At 39.4% G+C, this 16,343-nt stretch overlaps 1 protein-coding gene across 1 annotated transcript; it reads left to right on the top strand.

Moving 5' to 3' along the window:
• The first annotated feature begins 4,206 nt into the window (after nucleotides 1-4,206).
• On the top strand, nucleotides 4,207-16,125 carry gdf5 (growth differentiation factor 5). The gene is made up of 2 exons (XM_042407715.1): nucleotides 4,207-6,050; nucleotides 14,830-16,125. Exons 1-2 carry the CDS (start codon nucleotides 5,183-5,185, stop codon nucleotides 15,825-15,827), a joined length of 1,866 nt encoding a protein of 621 aa, XP_042263649.1. The 5' UTR covers nucleotides 4,207-5,182; the 3' UTR covers nucleotides 15,828-16,125.
• The last annotated feature ends 218 nt before the right edge of the window (nucleotides 16,126-16,343 follow it).

Genomic DNA, 16,343 nt, shown 5'->3' with positions numbered 1-16,343 from the left:
TTCATACATTCAGACTATTTTAGTTTCTGCTGTGAAGTGAACATTAAGCCTCTCAGTCTGCTTGTGTAGCTGTAAACTTTAAACTCAAATTAAAGTGACTTGTGGTTCTTAATGTGTTTTTAGCCAAAATTATCTGCATATAAAGTCAGTCTGGCAGACTTCAGCTACAAATTGAGAGAAACAACAGTACACTCTGTTAATGCAGAAAAGTGAAGCTTATTTTACAATTAAACCAAACATAAACCTGCTCCTGAGCCTCGTCTGAGCTGCAGCCGCTCGGGCCAGTCGCTGTTAACTCACATCCTTTAGCTGTTTAGTCGAATTGACTGGATCAGGTTGATTTTATGTGTGATCCATGACAGCCTCATATTATCCAATCGCTTCTGTTCATCCATCATGCCCTCACGCCGAGCTGCACGGTGAAAGACGTAGGATCGAGAGAAAAGGGGAGAAAGTAAGAGAGACAGAGAGGGAAAGAGAAACTGTACCATAACACCGGCTCTGGTTACAAACCTCCAGAGACTCGGCTCCGCTGCCAAAATCTCCAAATTTGAACCCAAGCTTTCTGGCTGCTAATTATTCCTCGAGCTGGGTCTAAACTAAATTTATGACACGAAGCTGGAGCTCCTTGTGGCACCATAAATTAAACTGGCAAAAGGTTTTAGAATCAAAACCAAAGCCTCCTGTCCTCCAGCGAAGGAAGGAAACAGGAAGAAAAACTATAAAGACGAGGAGAAAGTGAAAACCCGATTCTGTGACCTATTTCTGCATTTTGAAGCAATGAACTTTACTTTTTGTGTTTTCTGTGTAATTTCTGAGGTTCTGAAGATGAAACTTAAATGTTTTACAAAGAAAAACTACAGATTCAGGCATTTCAGGAAGTTCCCCAAAACTACACATTTATGTTGCAGTAACGGCGCCTTCTGGTGGTCGTCGTGATCATGACGGGAGCAAAAGAAGGAAATCAGGTGATTTCTCTTTTGTGGTCACTTAAAGCTTTCAGGTGTGACAGGGCTGCGTCCCCATTGGCCAATTACTTTTGGGGGAACAGGTCAATGATCCAAAGTGCAACAAGCTGCACTTATTTTCAAATTTATCTAACATTAATGTTAACTAGACCTAAATTAGTCCTTCAGGAATGCTGCCTTAATAGCATGTTAGCTTTAGCTTGCAGCTGATTAAAGCCCAAACACATGTAACGTCAAGTCACATTCTTCAAATTCATATATATATATATATATATATATATATATATATATTCATCAGTCAACGAATCTATATGTTTATTTTTAATCAGTAATAATAACCCAAGAAAAATTAAGAACAGTCTTAACTTCTCTCAGGACTGCAAGTTACAAGAAACAGAAGAATTGGTCGGAGAATTTAAGTCAAACCACTTGTTGCACGTCTCACATGAGAGAGCCGGAATAGTGAGAATATTGTAATCATATATATATATATATATATATAAGGATATATATATATAAGGTCATTATTTTGGTTATTTATTTGTTTTGTTTCATTCTTGGGAGATTTTGTTCAATTATATATAATATAATATATATTACAGATTTAATCCCGTATTACGGGACTGTCGTGACTCAAAACAGCTAATGTAGCAACTACCATCTACGTTACTTTCTGACTAAAAATAATCTTTATGTGTATATTGTACTAACTCGATTTTCACCATTTAGATATTTTACATATCTAGCAAAGACAAAAAAATTTTAATTAATCAAATTAATTTGATATATCACCCAGCCCTAGTTCAGTTATAATTTTGTGTACTTTCTATTTCTGTACATGAATTATGTCTGAGAGCTTAAAACTCTGGTGGACAAATACTGAATCATTCATAAAACCAGTTTTGGTCAATATAGCAGCAAATAAGTTAACTTTGAGTATATGGGTATACTATAGTATAACGGGTATAATATATGAGTATAGTATAATGGGTATAATATATGAGTATAGTATAATGGGTATAATATATGAGTATAGTATAATGGGTATAATATATGTGTAGTATAATGGGTATAATATATGAGTATAGTATAATGGGTATAGTATATGGGTATAGTATAATGGGTATAATATATGAGTATAGCATAATGGGTATAATATATGTGTAGTATAATGGGTATAGTATAATGGGTATAATATATGAGTATAGTATATGGGTATAGTATAATGGGTATAATATATGAGTATAGCATAATGGGTATAATATATGTGTAGTATAATGGGTATAGTATAATGGGTATAATATATGAGTATAGTATAATGGGTATAGTATATGGGTATAGTATAATGGGTATAATATATGAGTATAGTATAATGGGTATAGTATATGGGTATAGTATAATGGGTATAGTATATGGGTATAGTATAATGGGTATAGTATATGAGTATAGTATAATTGGTATAGTATATGGGTATAGTATAATGGGTATAGTATATGAGTATAGTATAATTGGTATAGTATAATGGGTATAATATATGTGTAGTATAATGAGTATAGTATAATGGGTATACTATAGTATATGGGTATAGTATATGGGTAAAGTATAATGGGTATAGTATAATGGGTATAATATATGAGTATAGTATAATGGGTATAGTATATGGGTATAGTATAATGGGTATAGTATATGAGTATAGTATAATTGGTATAGTATAATGGGTATAATATATGTGTAGTATAATGAGTATAGTATAATGGGTATACTATAGTGTATGGGTATAGTATATGGGTATAGTATATGGGTAAAGTATAATGGGTATAGTATAATGGGTATAATATATGAGTATAGTATAATGGGTATAGTATATGGGTATAGTATAATTGGTATAGTATAATGGGTATAGTATATGGGTATAGTATAATGGATATAATATATGAGTATAGTATAATGGATATAGTATATGGGTATAGTATAATGGGTATAGTATATGGGTATAGTATAATGGGTATAGTATAATGGATATAATATATGAGTATAGTATAATGGGTATAGTATATGGGTATAGTATAATGGGTATAGTATAATGGGTATACTATAGTATATGGGTATAGTATATGGGTATAGTATATGGGTATAGTACAATGGGTACAGTATAATGGGTATACTATAGTATATGGGTATAGTATAATGGGTATAGTATAATGGGTATAATATATGAGTATAGTATAATGGGTATACTATAGTGTAATGAGTAAAGTATATGGGTATAGTATAATGGGTACAGTATATGGGTATAGTATTATGGGTATAATATATGGGTATAGTATAATGGGTATAGTATAATGGTATACTATAGTATAATGGGTAAAGTATATGGGTATAGTATAATGGGTACAGTATATGAGTATAGTATAATGGGTATAATATATGGGTATAGTATAATGGTATACTATAGTATAATGGGTAAAGTATTTGGGTATAGTATAATGGGTATACTATAGTATGAGTATAATATAGTATATGGGTATAGTATAATGGGTATACTATAGTATAATGGGTATAGTATAATGAGTATAATATAGTATATGGGTATAGTATAATGAGTATAATATAGTATAATGGGTAAAGTATTTGGGTATAATATAATGGGTATACTATAGTATAATGAGTATAATATAGGCTAGTATATGGGTATAGTATAATGGGTATACTATAGTATAATGGGTATAGTATATGGGTATGGTATAATGAGTATAATATAGTATATGAGTATAGTATAATGAGTATAATATAGTATACTGGGTATAGTATAATGAGTATAATATAGTATATGGGTTTAGTATAATGAGTATAATATAGTATGTGGGTATAGTATAATGGGTATAGTATAGTATAATGGGTATAGTATATGAGTATAATATAATGGGTATACTACAGTATAATGGGTATAGTATAATGGGTATAGTATATGGGTGTAGTATAATGGGTATAGTATAGTATAATGGGTACAGTATAATGGGTCTAGTATAGTATAATGGGTATAGTATAGTATAATGGGTATAGTATATGAGTATAGTATAATGAGTATACTATAGTATAATTAAATAAATATTTAAAAATATTTTGACCCAGTTTTAAGTAAGTGTTAAGTGTTTGTTATATTACTTAATTATAATAACTAATTACTTACTGTTTATCCAGTGTTATTTTTATATTATTGTTGAGTTATTTACCTTCCTGTAACGGAGTATTTTAGGTTTTAAGAGCCGTATTACTACTTTTACTCAAGTAATACTTCACTGGTATTTGATACCTGTGTGAGTGTTTCGGTGAGATGCCCTGACATCACCTGACCCCCCTGTAACCTTTTTGTTTGGAGAAAGTAGAAGCAAAGAAAAACTGCTCACTTCAAATGACATAATGCAAAGTTTTTCTCGTCCCTTTTTTTTCTGGGGGGGGGGGGGCTGGTTTTTTTTGTGCCATTTAGTGTTACAGCTTGAGTGAGTCATCATCGGTGGAAAGAGGGGAGGAAGATTTGAGAAGAAATATTGCTGTTAAATGAGTTTGGACAGCATGACATCACGGGGTAATTAAAACAGCTTTCTGGAATTCCGTTTCCAATTCCTTCGCTCAGGTTTGTTGGAGGATTTTTTCGAGCACCTGCAGGTTGGTGTGTGAGTTAAATATTTTCACTGGACGGAGTTCAAACTTTGAAGGGAAAGAGAGAAAAAAAAAACGGAGGCAGCGGCATTACGCCATTCTTGCCTCTCTTGGAAAAAGAGTGGGATTTAAAGAAGTTTCTTACAAGATATCCAGCAGAATAGAGCCGCGGAGAGTTTAACGCGAGTCCACCTTTTCTCTTGGATTTCTGCACTTGTGTCACAGACAGGATCTTTCCAGCACTATGGTTCTCACAGATGACGCATGGGAGAAGAAGGATTTGCAGGATTTGTTTCTTGAACTTATAAAACTCAGTTATAGTCCACATCTTTGCTTTTACAGCCTCGCATATGTCTACAGCTTATTTCAGACTGGAGAAGCTCTTTTTAATCATTTCTCCTGCGGCGGAGCGCAGAGGAAACTCAGAGGATGAAAGACTCGGACCAAACGGGACTCCCTCTTCTTTTTTTAAGCAAACAGAACAATTAGCCTAATTCTGAACAGACTGCGGTTTATTACAATGACGGCCTGGCAGAAGGCTAAAGGGCTTTAGGATGAAAGTTGTGAAGCGTTTTTGTCTTCTGCTGAGCTGCTGGACTCTCATTTACCTGCATCCCGTCCTCGGTTCACTCAGCCGGACCAGACCGACCGAGCACCACCTCCACCGGCTTGGAGAGGCAGCGGAGCGCGCGGCAGGCGGCGGAGGAGGAGAGCAGGCTCACGGGAGAACCGGAGGAGGAATCGGTGGGTCCACATTAGCCGCAGGCAGTAAACCGGTGACCTCTTCTGGGACTTGGAAAACATCACCGGTGAGTCCGGCAAGGATCACGCGGATCCGCGCGGGTCCGCCGTTAATTAAGGGCGAGACGACTGTTGTCAAAAGCAAACTTTCTGCGTCCTCATCCTCGCCACAGCGCAGCGGGGCCGTGCCGGGCAGCCGGGCACAGCTGCAGCAGCAGCACCGGGACAGAGCGACCAGTTTAGGGCGCAAAGAGGCTGTGCGCTCCTGGTTACCCGGCGGGGACGCTCACACTAAAGTGCACGCTCCCGCGGCGTTCAGCGCACATGCAGCAGTGAAAATCGGGACTGCGGCTGGTGGAGGCGGTGGCCCACCGGGGAAAACTTTCGGGAAAGTTGCTTCCAGAGCGATTGCAGCTGCTCCAGCGCGCTCCGGGCCTCAGCAAAGAGCCGTCGGTGCGCAGAAACAGCAGCAGAGCGCCGCTCCGGCGGCGCAGCGGGGAGCCGACAACAAGAACCCCAAACTGAGCGACCGGGAGGCGCATCACAAAGAGCCGCTGGTGATTCCTCACGACTACATGCTGTCGCTGTACTGGTCTCTCTCCACCGGGGACCTGAACAGCAGCGCGCTGCATGCAGCGGGTCTGGCCAACACCATCACCAGCTTCGTGGATAAAGGGCAAGGTAACCACAAACCCTAACAAGGTTTCTCTCTTTACAGGCTCTCAGCTGTGGCGCTGACAAGCTTTTCAACAAGTTTTCGAATATAGTTTGAGTCTTTGAATGACACGTTTTGTCTCACAGAAGGGTTTCGTATAACTACCGTTTTTATTGAGAAGGTTGTTTTTTAAAATCACTTTTCATTTCCACGTAGAATAAACATTTCTGTAATAACTCCAGCTGGAAAAAATGTTTTTTCTCTGTGTGAGAGAAATGATGATGGAGCTTCTCTTTTTTACAAGTTGGTCCTGGATGACCCAGAAATTCGAGCTTCCGTTGAACTTAAAATGACAATGTGATGGATCTTAATTCTCTCTGTGGAAAAACAGACTAAAAACCTTTAAATATCACTCATTTGGACCATTACTGAGCCTGTTCTGGTGACATCTAAACCTTATGCTGCAGTCATTCATCATCACCACTGCCTCAGCGTTAAAGGATACTAGCCTACCTGTCTGAGGATGAACTTTGACCTGACATTTGGCAGGAGTTAAGCAGTAAATCACCGAATGACTGTTGATAGCTTACTTCATGAAGTTTCATTCTGATGAGCGGTGGTGTCAATTAACTGAATGATTAATCAGAAAATTTGACTAAAGACGGGACAGAAAAGCAGAAAAAGACGGCTGGAGCAGGATCAGGGTAAAAACTGAGGTTAAAGCAGCAGCTGATCGTAAATCCATCAACAATTTGTGCATAAAGTCTTTTCTAAGTTCTTAATAACTGCTAACTAGTTTTAAACTGATTTATTAAATCAGTTTGCACCTTTAAAAAGTAAGAAATACTTAGCTAGTTAACACTTTAGTAATGTGTAAATCGGTTGCTAGGATACATCTGTAGCATCGTCCAATAAGAAGCAGCCAACTATGTAAACAGGAAGTTGACTCTTCAACCTAAATGGCTCAGATATTAGCAAGCTAACGCTAACATTAATCGGCAACTATTTTGATAACTGAATAATTGTTTTTAGTATTTTTTAAGCTAAATTTCCAAATATTTGCAGGTGACAGCTTCTCAAATGTGAGGATTTGATGATTTTTTTTTGTCGTACATGACAGTAAACTGAATAAACTTGGTTTATGGACTGTTGGTCAAGACATTTGAAGACGTCAGCTTCTACTCTAAATAATCATTAGTTGCAGCCCTGAACATTAGCTTTGTCCGCTGGTTCATTCAGCTAACTTACGCAACAGATTAGAGCTGCAACGATTAATCATTCAGAGTCATTTTTTAAGAAAAGAACGTCCAAATTCTCTGAATCCAGCTCAAATGTGAATATTTTCAGGTTTCTTTAGTTCTCTATGACCGTAAACTCAAGTGTCTTTGGGTTGTGAACTGTTGTTCGGGACAAAATAAGACATTTGAGGACGCCATCTTGGGCTTTGGGAAACTAATTGGTTAATTGTGAAAATAATCATTATTTGCAGCCCTACAAAAGTTTCCACCTTCAGTTAGTAGCTGTAAATATTTAGTAGCAACTCGTCTCTACGTAACAACCAGTTTGTGTGGTTTTAATTTAGTGACGCGTAAATCTGCGCTTAGTAAACTCTGACGTTATAACGAGGCTAAGTTTAAACTTACGAACAGCTGCTGCAGCCGACTCCTGAGAGAGAAGAACCAAAGGCTGTGAATGAGGAAGAAGAGGGCTGAAAGCGTAGGGGAGGTGTCTGATTTCGAGAGCTGAGAGTCTGCAGATCTGAGGGATCGGGACTGGAGGTCAAACTACAGTCTGGAGGTTACTGGAGGAGGGCGGCGCTGCAAACATGGCTGTAAATTGTCTAAATGTGGACATGTCTGTGTTCAGGAGTCCACATGAGGTAAGAGAGTAAAACAAGAGAGAGCATCTGGAGGGGAGTAAGGAAGGTCAGCCTCTCCGATGATGGGAAAAGAGACGACTCTGTTACTCATAACAGTTGCTGGATCTGACTTCAAAGCTGCAGGAAGCTGCTGAGAGCTGAAGAGAGAGCTGTCACACGTCCGAATGTCACTACAGTATGTGTTAAAGGAACAGTCCAACATTTCGGGAAATGCGTTTATTTGCTTTCTTGGCCAGAGTTACATGAAAAGATCTGGAGCCAGCAGCTGGTTAGCTTAGCTTAGCTTAGCGTAAAGACTGCAAACAGGGGGAAACAGCTAGCCCGGCTTTGTTCAGAGGTAACAAAATCCACCTACTGGTCTACATTTGTTTACATTTTTGTCAAATTGTCTCCATTAATAGTCTGCTGAATTATTAGCAGTGTAACACGGATGTACAGACAAATATCAGTGGATTTCTGTGATACTGAAGGAAAAATGTGATGATTCACAGGCAAGTTTTGAGTTATGGGAAGTCTTTTTTTTCCATTATTTCTAACCAGATTTATGGATGTTTATTCACATAGACATCACAAATAAAGATATCCACAGGAAGTGTAAGTCACACTGAATCTAAAAATATGTTTATGATGTCTGTGTGTTCAGATTTGATTGAGTTATGACCCTGAGAAGGAGTACACATTTTCGGGTGCTAAAGGTCTTTGGCAAGACATAAAAGGCATCAAGACAAGATGTAAAAGAACACAAGACGTATTAAAATACATTTAAATAGAATTGTAAAAGAGCTAAATAGAAAATATCAGATAAAAATGAGCTAAAATAGAAAAAGAGATAAAACAGGAGAATAAAAATGGGTGCAAACTTAATCTGATGTCATGCAAACAGAAAAGTCTTCAGCCTTGATTTAAAAAGACCTGAGAGCCGGAGTTTGTTCTGGATATTTGGTGCATAAAAACTGAATTGTCCGTGTTTAGTTTTGACTCCGTCCCAAACATCTTAAAGTACCTTAACTGCCACTGCTGCTGCTCCAACTGCTGACTGTGTTGGTAAGCAGCCAAATCAGCGGCCAAACTACAATTAACAAATAACTTCTCGTTTGCGACTGACTCTTTCACCTCAGGCAGCATCTTTGACTCAAGTTTGAAAACCTCAGACTTCATCTGTGACAAACAGTGAGTCTGTTAGACTTTTCCGCACGAAAAAAGGGTCTTTAGGAAGCTCAGTTTAACCTGGAGGAGAATCTGAAGGCTCATTTCTGCCGCAAAGGAAACTAATAAATAAATTCAAGTGAAAACGAGTCAAAAACGTCTTCCAACGTCTGCAGAAACTCAGCTGTCACAGATGATGAGAAGCTCAAATACACCAATGGTGGAATGTAGTAGCAGAAAGTATTTACTCAAGTCCTGTACTTAAAGCAGCTATAATCAGTATTTCTGTAATAACAGTCTGATCTGTCAGTGTGTGTAATGTGTTTGGCTCGTAGTGATGAACCTACAGAGACTCTGCAGCTCCTCTCGGCTTTACGGAGCTTTATAGTGAGTTTCAGCTCATTGTTTATCTGTCCGGCTGCAACTTTTACTGTTCTGGTTCACTCTCAGCGCTCTCATAGCGTCGTTTTCGGGAGGTGTTTTCAGAGAGAAAGCTCCTGAAAAGCCACTGTGCACTACCTGAACATAGTGGAGCATTTAGCAACAGCTAAAGAGCCAAATATTTCCCTCAGGAGTCGGTAGAGAGCAAAAACAGAAGCTAAAAAAGAGTGAATATTGGACTCACATTCACCAGGTGGACATAAACACGACTCCACATGAATGATAATGTTGCTCCGTAACTGCTGGATGTGGAAATAAAGCAACTGTTTGCTAACAAGTTCAACATATCAACTTAAAAGTTGATGATGTGTCAGAGTTCAACACTTGTTTCTGATGAAAACTAAAGGACAAAACATCAGTTATTGCAGGTTTAAAGTTTGCTTTAAACTTTTACTTGTAATGGAGCATTTTTTCATGGTGTTATTGTTGTTTTTAGTGAAGTAAAAGGTCTCAGTACTTCTTCCAGCACTGAAAAAAGACAAATACATCCTGTTCCACTGTGTGACTGATAGACAAGATACACAAATGTGAGATTTACGTTCTGCTTGACTGGAAGTATTTCATGTTTACATCTTATAATCAGGGTCATCTAACATTGGAGTGAATAGATTTCTTCTCTGTGTGATTAACATGAGAATCAAACATCCCTAATTTATACTTACTATATATATATTTGTGTGTATATGTGTGTTTGTAGCCATCTGGTCGCTGCTTCTTTCAGTGATATACGGCCTCAAGGAGGGTAAATAAACAGTCCTCACAGCCAGCCTGTGTAATGTTATCTTTACGGTGTAAAACTGTTTAACACAATGTTTAAATGAGCAGAGTTTAATATTTCTGGTGCTGCTAAAGGTTTACGTTTCAAGCACTTAATGTACTTTTAATTTGGGCTTTATTTGTTTAGTGTGTCCTCTGCAAATCGCCGCTGACCTCGTCCACATGTGGAGAGGAGAGCGGAGGAGTAACTGATGGCCTGACACATCTCTTCCCCCTCACTCGCTCACATTCACTCACTTCTTTCTTTCTTTCCTTTCCTTCCTTCTCTTTCTTTCTTTCTATTTTTCATCGTTTCCTGGAATGTAAAAGGCTTGAACTTCTGTTTGAAGCTCTGAAGACGACGGTGTTTTTTAAACTGTAGTGTGAGTTTGTGAGGAACTGCTTTTATTTTCGGTGTTGGCTACAAGAAAAGAAAATGCAAAGAAGTTGTGGCAGCTGTTGTACTTTGTCGTGGGAGAAGCCAGACTGTCTGTTTTATAAAAGCAGGAAAAATTAAATGGAAAATGTTTCAGGTGAGGAGCTGCTGTCAGACTGGATTTTAGATTCTCTTCACTCATTATTAATCTTGATGAGTTTCTGTCTCGGTGCTGCTTCACTAAAGCTCTCTGCTCTGTTGTCTGCAGCTGATTTTTAACTCTGTGTTACTTTGAGACTTTTAAAGCCTTTTTTGCCTTGTTTAATCTGGTAATGATGTCATGTTGATATTGTCTTAACTTGCTGAAAAATAAAGCTGTTTTAAAAATAGATTAAAAAAACATACTTTTTTCTTCCATCCTTTCTTTTTCCTTCTTTCTTTCTTTCTTATTACTCACCAGATGACAAGGATTTGTAGATTTGAGTGTCATCAGTGTAATTATGGTACGAGACTTTGAGTTTTTGCATAATTTGGGGAAATGAGAGCATGTAGAGATTCAATAATAGAGGACCAAGAACGGACCCCTGTGGAACTCCACGTGTGGTTTTTGACTCGCTCTGATGTAGAGTTACCAACTGACAATAGTCCAGATCTTGAAGATAGGATGACTTTTTTTTTTCATTTGGTGGTTAAATATTGTTTTGGGCAGGTTGTGGTAATTTAGCTACTTTTTGTACTATTTCCACAAATAAAAGTTTGTCTATATTCCAGTGAATCGGCTCCTCCACCAGTCTGAGTAGATTGAGATCGACAGTGCAGTGAGTTCATGACATGTCAGAGTTATTATAATTAAAAAAGTTTCTGACTTGTAAATAGCGTTCATGTAAACATCCAATTATAACCAAGAATTTTTATTTGAAAGCTCCAATATATCCGAGTCGGTACTTACAAATGGAGGCCTCACATCAGCCACGGATAGACGTTCAATATAATAAAAATGAATTAATTGCTAAGGTGTTGTATTGTCACGACCAGCTCTGTAATCACAAGCTAAACGTCCTGATGATGTGATAAAACACCTGTAACAGCTGTTCATATGAGTGATTTCATTTTAAATGTAATTATCTAAAAAAATTTAAAAAGATTTTTATCACCATTTTTTCATTATTGTAAGTGTGGTGTTGAGTTTGCCTGATTATACAGATAAAACATGATTATTATACAGACTCATCACTTATCATCATCACACTGGATACGACCTGAACACATCTGAAACTGTGTTAGAGAGACCAAGCTCACATGTCAAATGTAAAAGCAGTAAAGATGAGCAGACTCTCATCTCCAGTTTTGGTGATTTTCAGTCTTTTTAGATCAGTTGAAGAAGCAGAAACATAAATACATTTCTTCTATTTGGTTTTTTTCACAATTTTGACCGAAGCAGCTCACACGTCAAAACAAACACAGAAGGATATATATATGTACTGATTCCTCAGCTAAAATAAATTGTAGTTTGACTTTAGAAGATTATTATTATAAGACTGAGGTGTAAACGTACATCCTGCAAACAGTTTCATCCTCGCTGTTTTAAAAGTGTGTGACAGTTTGTGAAATCAGATTCCTCTGTTTGAACTTTAACTTGATCTTCTAGAGAGAAGTGCCAGCATGTGTGTGTATGTGTGTGTGTGTGTGTGTGTGTATGTGTGTGTGTGTGTGTGTGTGTGTGTGTGTGTGTTTCCTCTGCAGCAGATGCTGGTTAACTGTCTATCGGCAGTGAGTAGCTGCAGGTCCATAATAACATGCCTGTTTACAGTCTGATGTGGTCTCCCTGTCTGGTTCTAATGTACTTTTCAATGCAAGCTAAAGTCCTGGATAGGAAGGAGGGGGAATGACGTGAGAAGAAGTGCTGCTGCTGTGTGTGTGTGTGTGTTTGTGTGTGTGTGAGTGTGTGTGTGTGTGTGTGTGTGTGTGTTTGCTTCAGTGGATTTCCTTGCTGGATTTCATTTAGACACTGAAGTTCACTGGTTTCCCTCACTGACAACAAAAGAAAACATTACACACCACACCATCCAGTTCATTCCTCCTGATGTTTTTGAGCTCATAAGCGAGTGTGTGACGATGTGTGTGTGTGTGTGTGTGTGTGTGTGTGTGTGTGTGTGTGTGTGTGTTTCTACCTACAGAAGCGTTATTAGCATGCTGTAAGGAAATGTGAAAATATTTTTGGTATTTCTGCCCTTGACTGTGTTTTTCTCTCTTTTCTTTCCGCTTGTTGTGTGTAAGCGTGTGTTGTGGACGTTCACAGTTTTTTTTAAGTGTGTTTTAAAACAGCAGTCAGGTGTCCATATGTCCTGTTCATACCGGCTATTAAAAGATTCCCCTTCAAATGTGCTTTCAATGTAAGTGATGAAGGCCAAAATCCACAGAGTGTCCACACACAGCGGTCGAGCTGCGGTGGAAGTATAGTAACAAAAAGAGGAACTTTGGCACTAAAAAGAAAGATATCTACTTGATTTGACTCATTTGGACGCTGAAGCTTCATATTAGCTTCAGATAAACTTTTAAATACATTTTTGTCACTTCCATTGTAAGTGTATTATGAAGGGATCTTCTAATGGATGATTACAGCAAGAAAAAAACATGTTTCAACGCTCATTTTGGGCTCCTGACTTGTTTTGAGACACACTTGAATAATTATGAACCCATCCTTTAATGTTTTGACATTTTTGTGTGTGTGTGTGTGTGTGTGTGTGTGTGTGTGTGTGTGTGTGTGTGTGTGTGTGTGCGGAATCCATGACTCAAAACCTTGTTCCAATTTAGACTAAAAGGTTGTCAATTTGGCCAGAAACCGACTGTGGTTTCACGGTGATTGATTGTATCACTTATAATTCCTTAACGGTAACTTTGATCTGGAGCAGGGAGGGACGGGAGGAAATCAAAGCGTGTAAATTTAGGATTAGAGAGAAACTGTATTTCCATCTGTTTGTGTCTTTGTGTTCCCTTCTTTCACCCGTCGACAGTGCGTATGTTTTCACCTGCACTTTTTTTATATGTGTGTATATGTGTCTTTTTTTTATATACTGTACTTGATCTTTTTAGTGTCACCTCAAAAAAATAAACCCGAGTGAAAAATCCTGAAATATTGTAAAAGTTTGGCTGTTTGAGTGATTAAAATTCAGCACAAGAGAGGAGAAAAGACAGTTAATGACATCAAACATTTGTTTAGGACTAAAATGTTTGATCTATAAGGTGGGAGTTTGTGACATTTGGTGCATTTAAATCCATAATAAAAGTTATAATAAGAGTTTCCTGTTGTCTGAGGTGTAAAAATAGTTATGTGGTTAAAAAGCAAATGAATCATGTGACTTAAACGTCACTGAAGAGCTGAAAACATCAGATCTGTGTGGATGTGCGACGATGAGGAGACTGTAACCTTCCTCACATCGATACATGAAACTAACAGAAATGTCACATTTCTGTCACGTTTTCCATCGTTTGAGCTTTGACTGACGCTCTTTTAACGACGTCATCGTGTTGTGTTCTTCTTCTTCTTCTTCTGCGACGGTTTAACGGCACCGGCTGGAGAATTAGCGCCACCTGCTGTTTATCTTCTAATAATAACACAACGTTCATTAGAATTTTATTTTGCAGATTTTCCGGGTAACTAAACACTAAATTTGGATGGAAACTTGGCTAAAATAAGTAAGATGACCTTTGATGAAAACACAAATATGAAAAACAAACAGACTGTATTTATATAGCACTCCTCTAGTCTGCCGACCAATCAAAGCGCTTTACATCATACACTGACAGCAGAGGTTGCCATGCAACCTGCTCATTAGGACTGATACGGCGTTTTTATCCAAAACACTTTACAAAGTTTCTAATGTTCAGTCAACCATTCCCACACAGACACAGATACAGCAGTCAGGAACAATTTGAGGTTCAGTATCTTGTCCAAAGACACTCTGACATGCGGACTGGAGGAGCCACCGACGCACTCTACTTCCTGAACCACACAAACAAAACAGACCTCATTTAAATCATTAACGTTTAATATAATAGATAGAGCTATTAGGTGTTAAGTTGAGGCAGATATGTTTGTTTTCCATAATAAAACTTCATGTACGTGTGTCTACTTCTGTGTTTGTGCAGCTCTCTGTCAGTCTGAACTCATATTTCTGTGTCTGTGTATGACTCTCCTCCCTCACAGATGATCGCGGGCCCCAGCTGAGACGGCAGAGGTATCACTTCAACATCAGCTCTCTGGAACGAGACGGGCTCCTGGGGGCCGAGCTACGCATCCTGAGGAAACGCCTGTCTGACCCCCGCAAAGCCTCAATGGCGGCGCTGGGATCCACGGGGGCTGACGGAGGAGCAGGAGGAGGAGGAGGAGGAGGCTCGTCCCCGTGCCTGAAGCTGTACACCTGCGCCGCTTCAGGTAAACAAAAGGCCGCTCTGCTCCAGACGAAGACCGTGGAGGATCTGAGCGGCGGATTCAACAGCAAATGGGAAGTGTTCGACATATCAAAAGTCTTCAAGGTTTTCAAGAACCAGCAGAACCAGCAGAGCCAACCCTCCCAGCAGCTCTGCTTTGAACTGGAAGCCCTGGAGCACAGAGGAGGTCGGCCCGTTGATCTGCGTTCTCTGGGGTTCGCCCGACCGGGAAGGACCAACAAGGAAAAGGCCTTCTTCTTGGCGTTCGGCAAAAGCAAGAAACGCGACCTTTTCTACAACGAGATCAAAGCGCGGTCGGGCCACGACAACAAAACCGTCTACGAGTACCTGTTCACGCAGCGGCGAATGCGCCGAGCTCCCGCCGCGAGGGGGGCAAAGAAACCTCTGCAGCAGCCGCAGACGCTCCCGCAGCACCAGGCGGCGAAGACGCAGGCGAGGCCGCGGTGCCACCGGAGACGACTCCACGTCAACTTCAAGGAGATGGGCTGGGACGACTGGATCATCGCGCCGCTGGAGTACGAGTCCTTCCACTGCGACGGCGTCTGCGACTTCCCCATCCGCTCGCACCTGGAGCCGACCAACCACGCCATCATACAGACGCTGATGAACTCCATGGACCCGGAGTCGACGCCGCCCACCTGCTGCGTCCCGACGCGACTCAGCCCCATCAGCATCCTCTACATCGACTCGGCCAATAACGTCGTCTACAAGCAGTACGAGGACATGGTGGTGGAGTCGTGCGGCTGCAGGTAGCGAAGAAAAGGTGAGAGACTTCACTCTTGAGAGAAGAGAGATCGACGGCGAGCAGAAGAGTTTCTTTATTTCATCCGACTGCTGTGCAACAGACATTACTCTTCACAGTCAAGTGGACTATCAGGCTGCATACCAAAGACTGTTACACACTGTTAAAGACTAAACAGAGAAAGATAAACTCACAGAGCGATGCTCTCGAACGCCCACTCACCAAAACTCGTGTGTAATGTGGACGCTGGTATCGATGAGAAAGACGGAAACAAAAACTGATGAGACACTTTTTTTTTTTTTTTTTATTGATGAAAAGATTACAAAAGACTGCTCATATTTTAGATTTTTACTGCCTATTCTATTTGTTCCCCCCCCCCCCCCCCCCCCTCCTCTCTCTCTCTCTTCAGATTTGTATCTACGTCCTGATTGGTGTAAAAAGTTTGCGTGTAACAGAAATGCTATTGAAATATTAGTACTTTTCCAGCACTTACCTGCCATTCAGATGTACAATGAGGAGTCATGTGT

This window comes from Thunnus maccoyii, chromosome 3 (assembly GCF_910596095.1).
Source record: "Thunnus maccoyii chromosome 3, fThuMac1.1, whole genome shotgun sequence".
In the NCBI taxonomy this organism is placed as follows: Eukaryota; Metazoa; Chordata; class Actinopteri; order Scombriformes; family Scombridae; genus Thunnus; species Thunnus maccoyii.
This window is presented reverse-complemented; position numbering and strand designations above follow the sequence as displayed.

Coding starts and splice junctions, on each gene's coding strand:
- gdf5 (XM_042407715.1), top strand. CDS start 5,183: ATGAAAGTTGTGAAGCGTTTTTGTCTTCTGCTGAGCTGCTGGACTCTC. Junction 6,051..14,829: donor CTTCGTGGATAAAGGGCAAG/GTAACCACAAAC, acceptor CCTCCCTCACAG/ATGATCGCGGGCCCCAGCTG.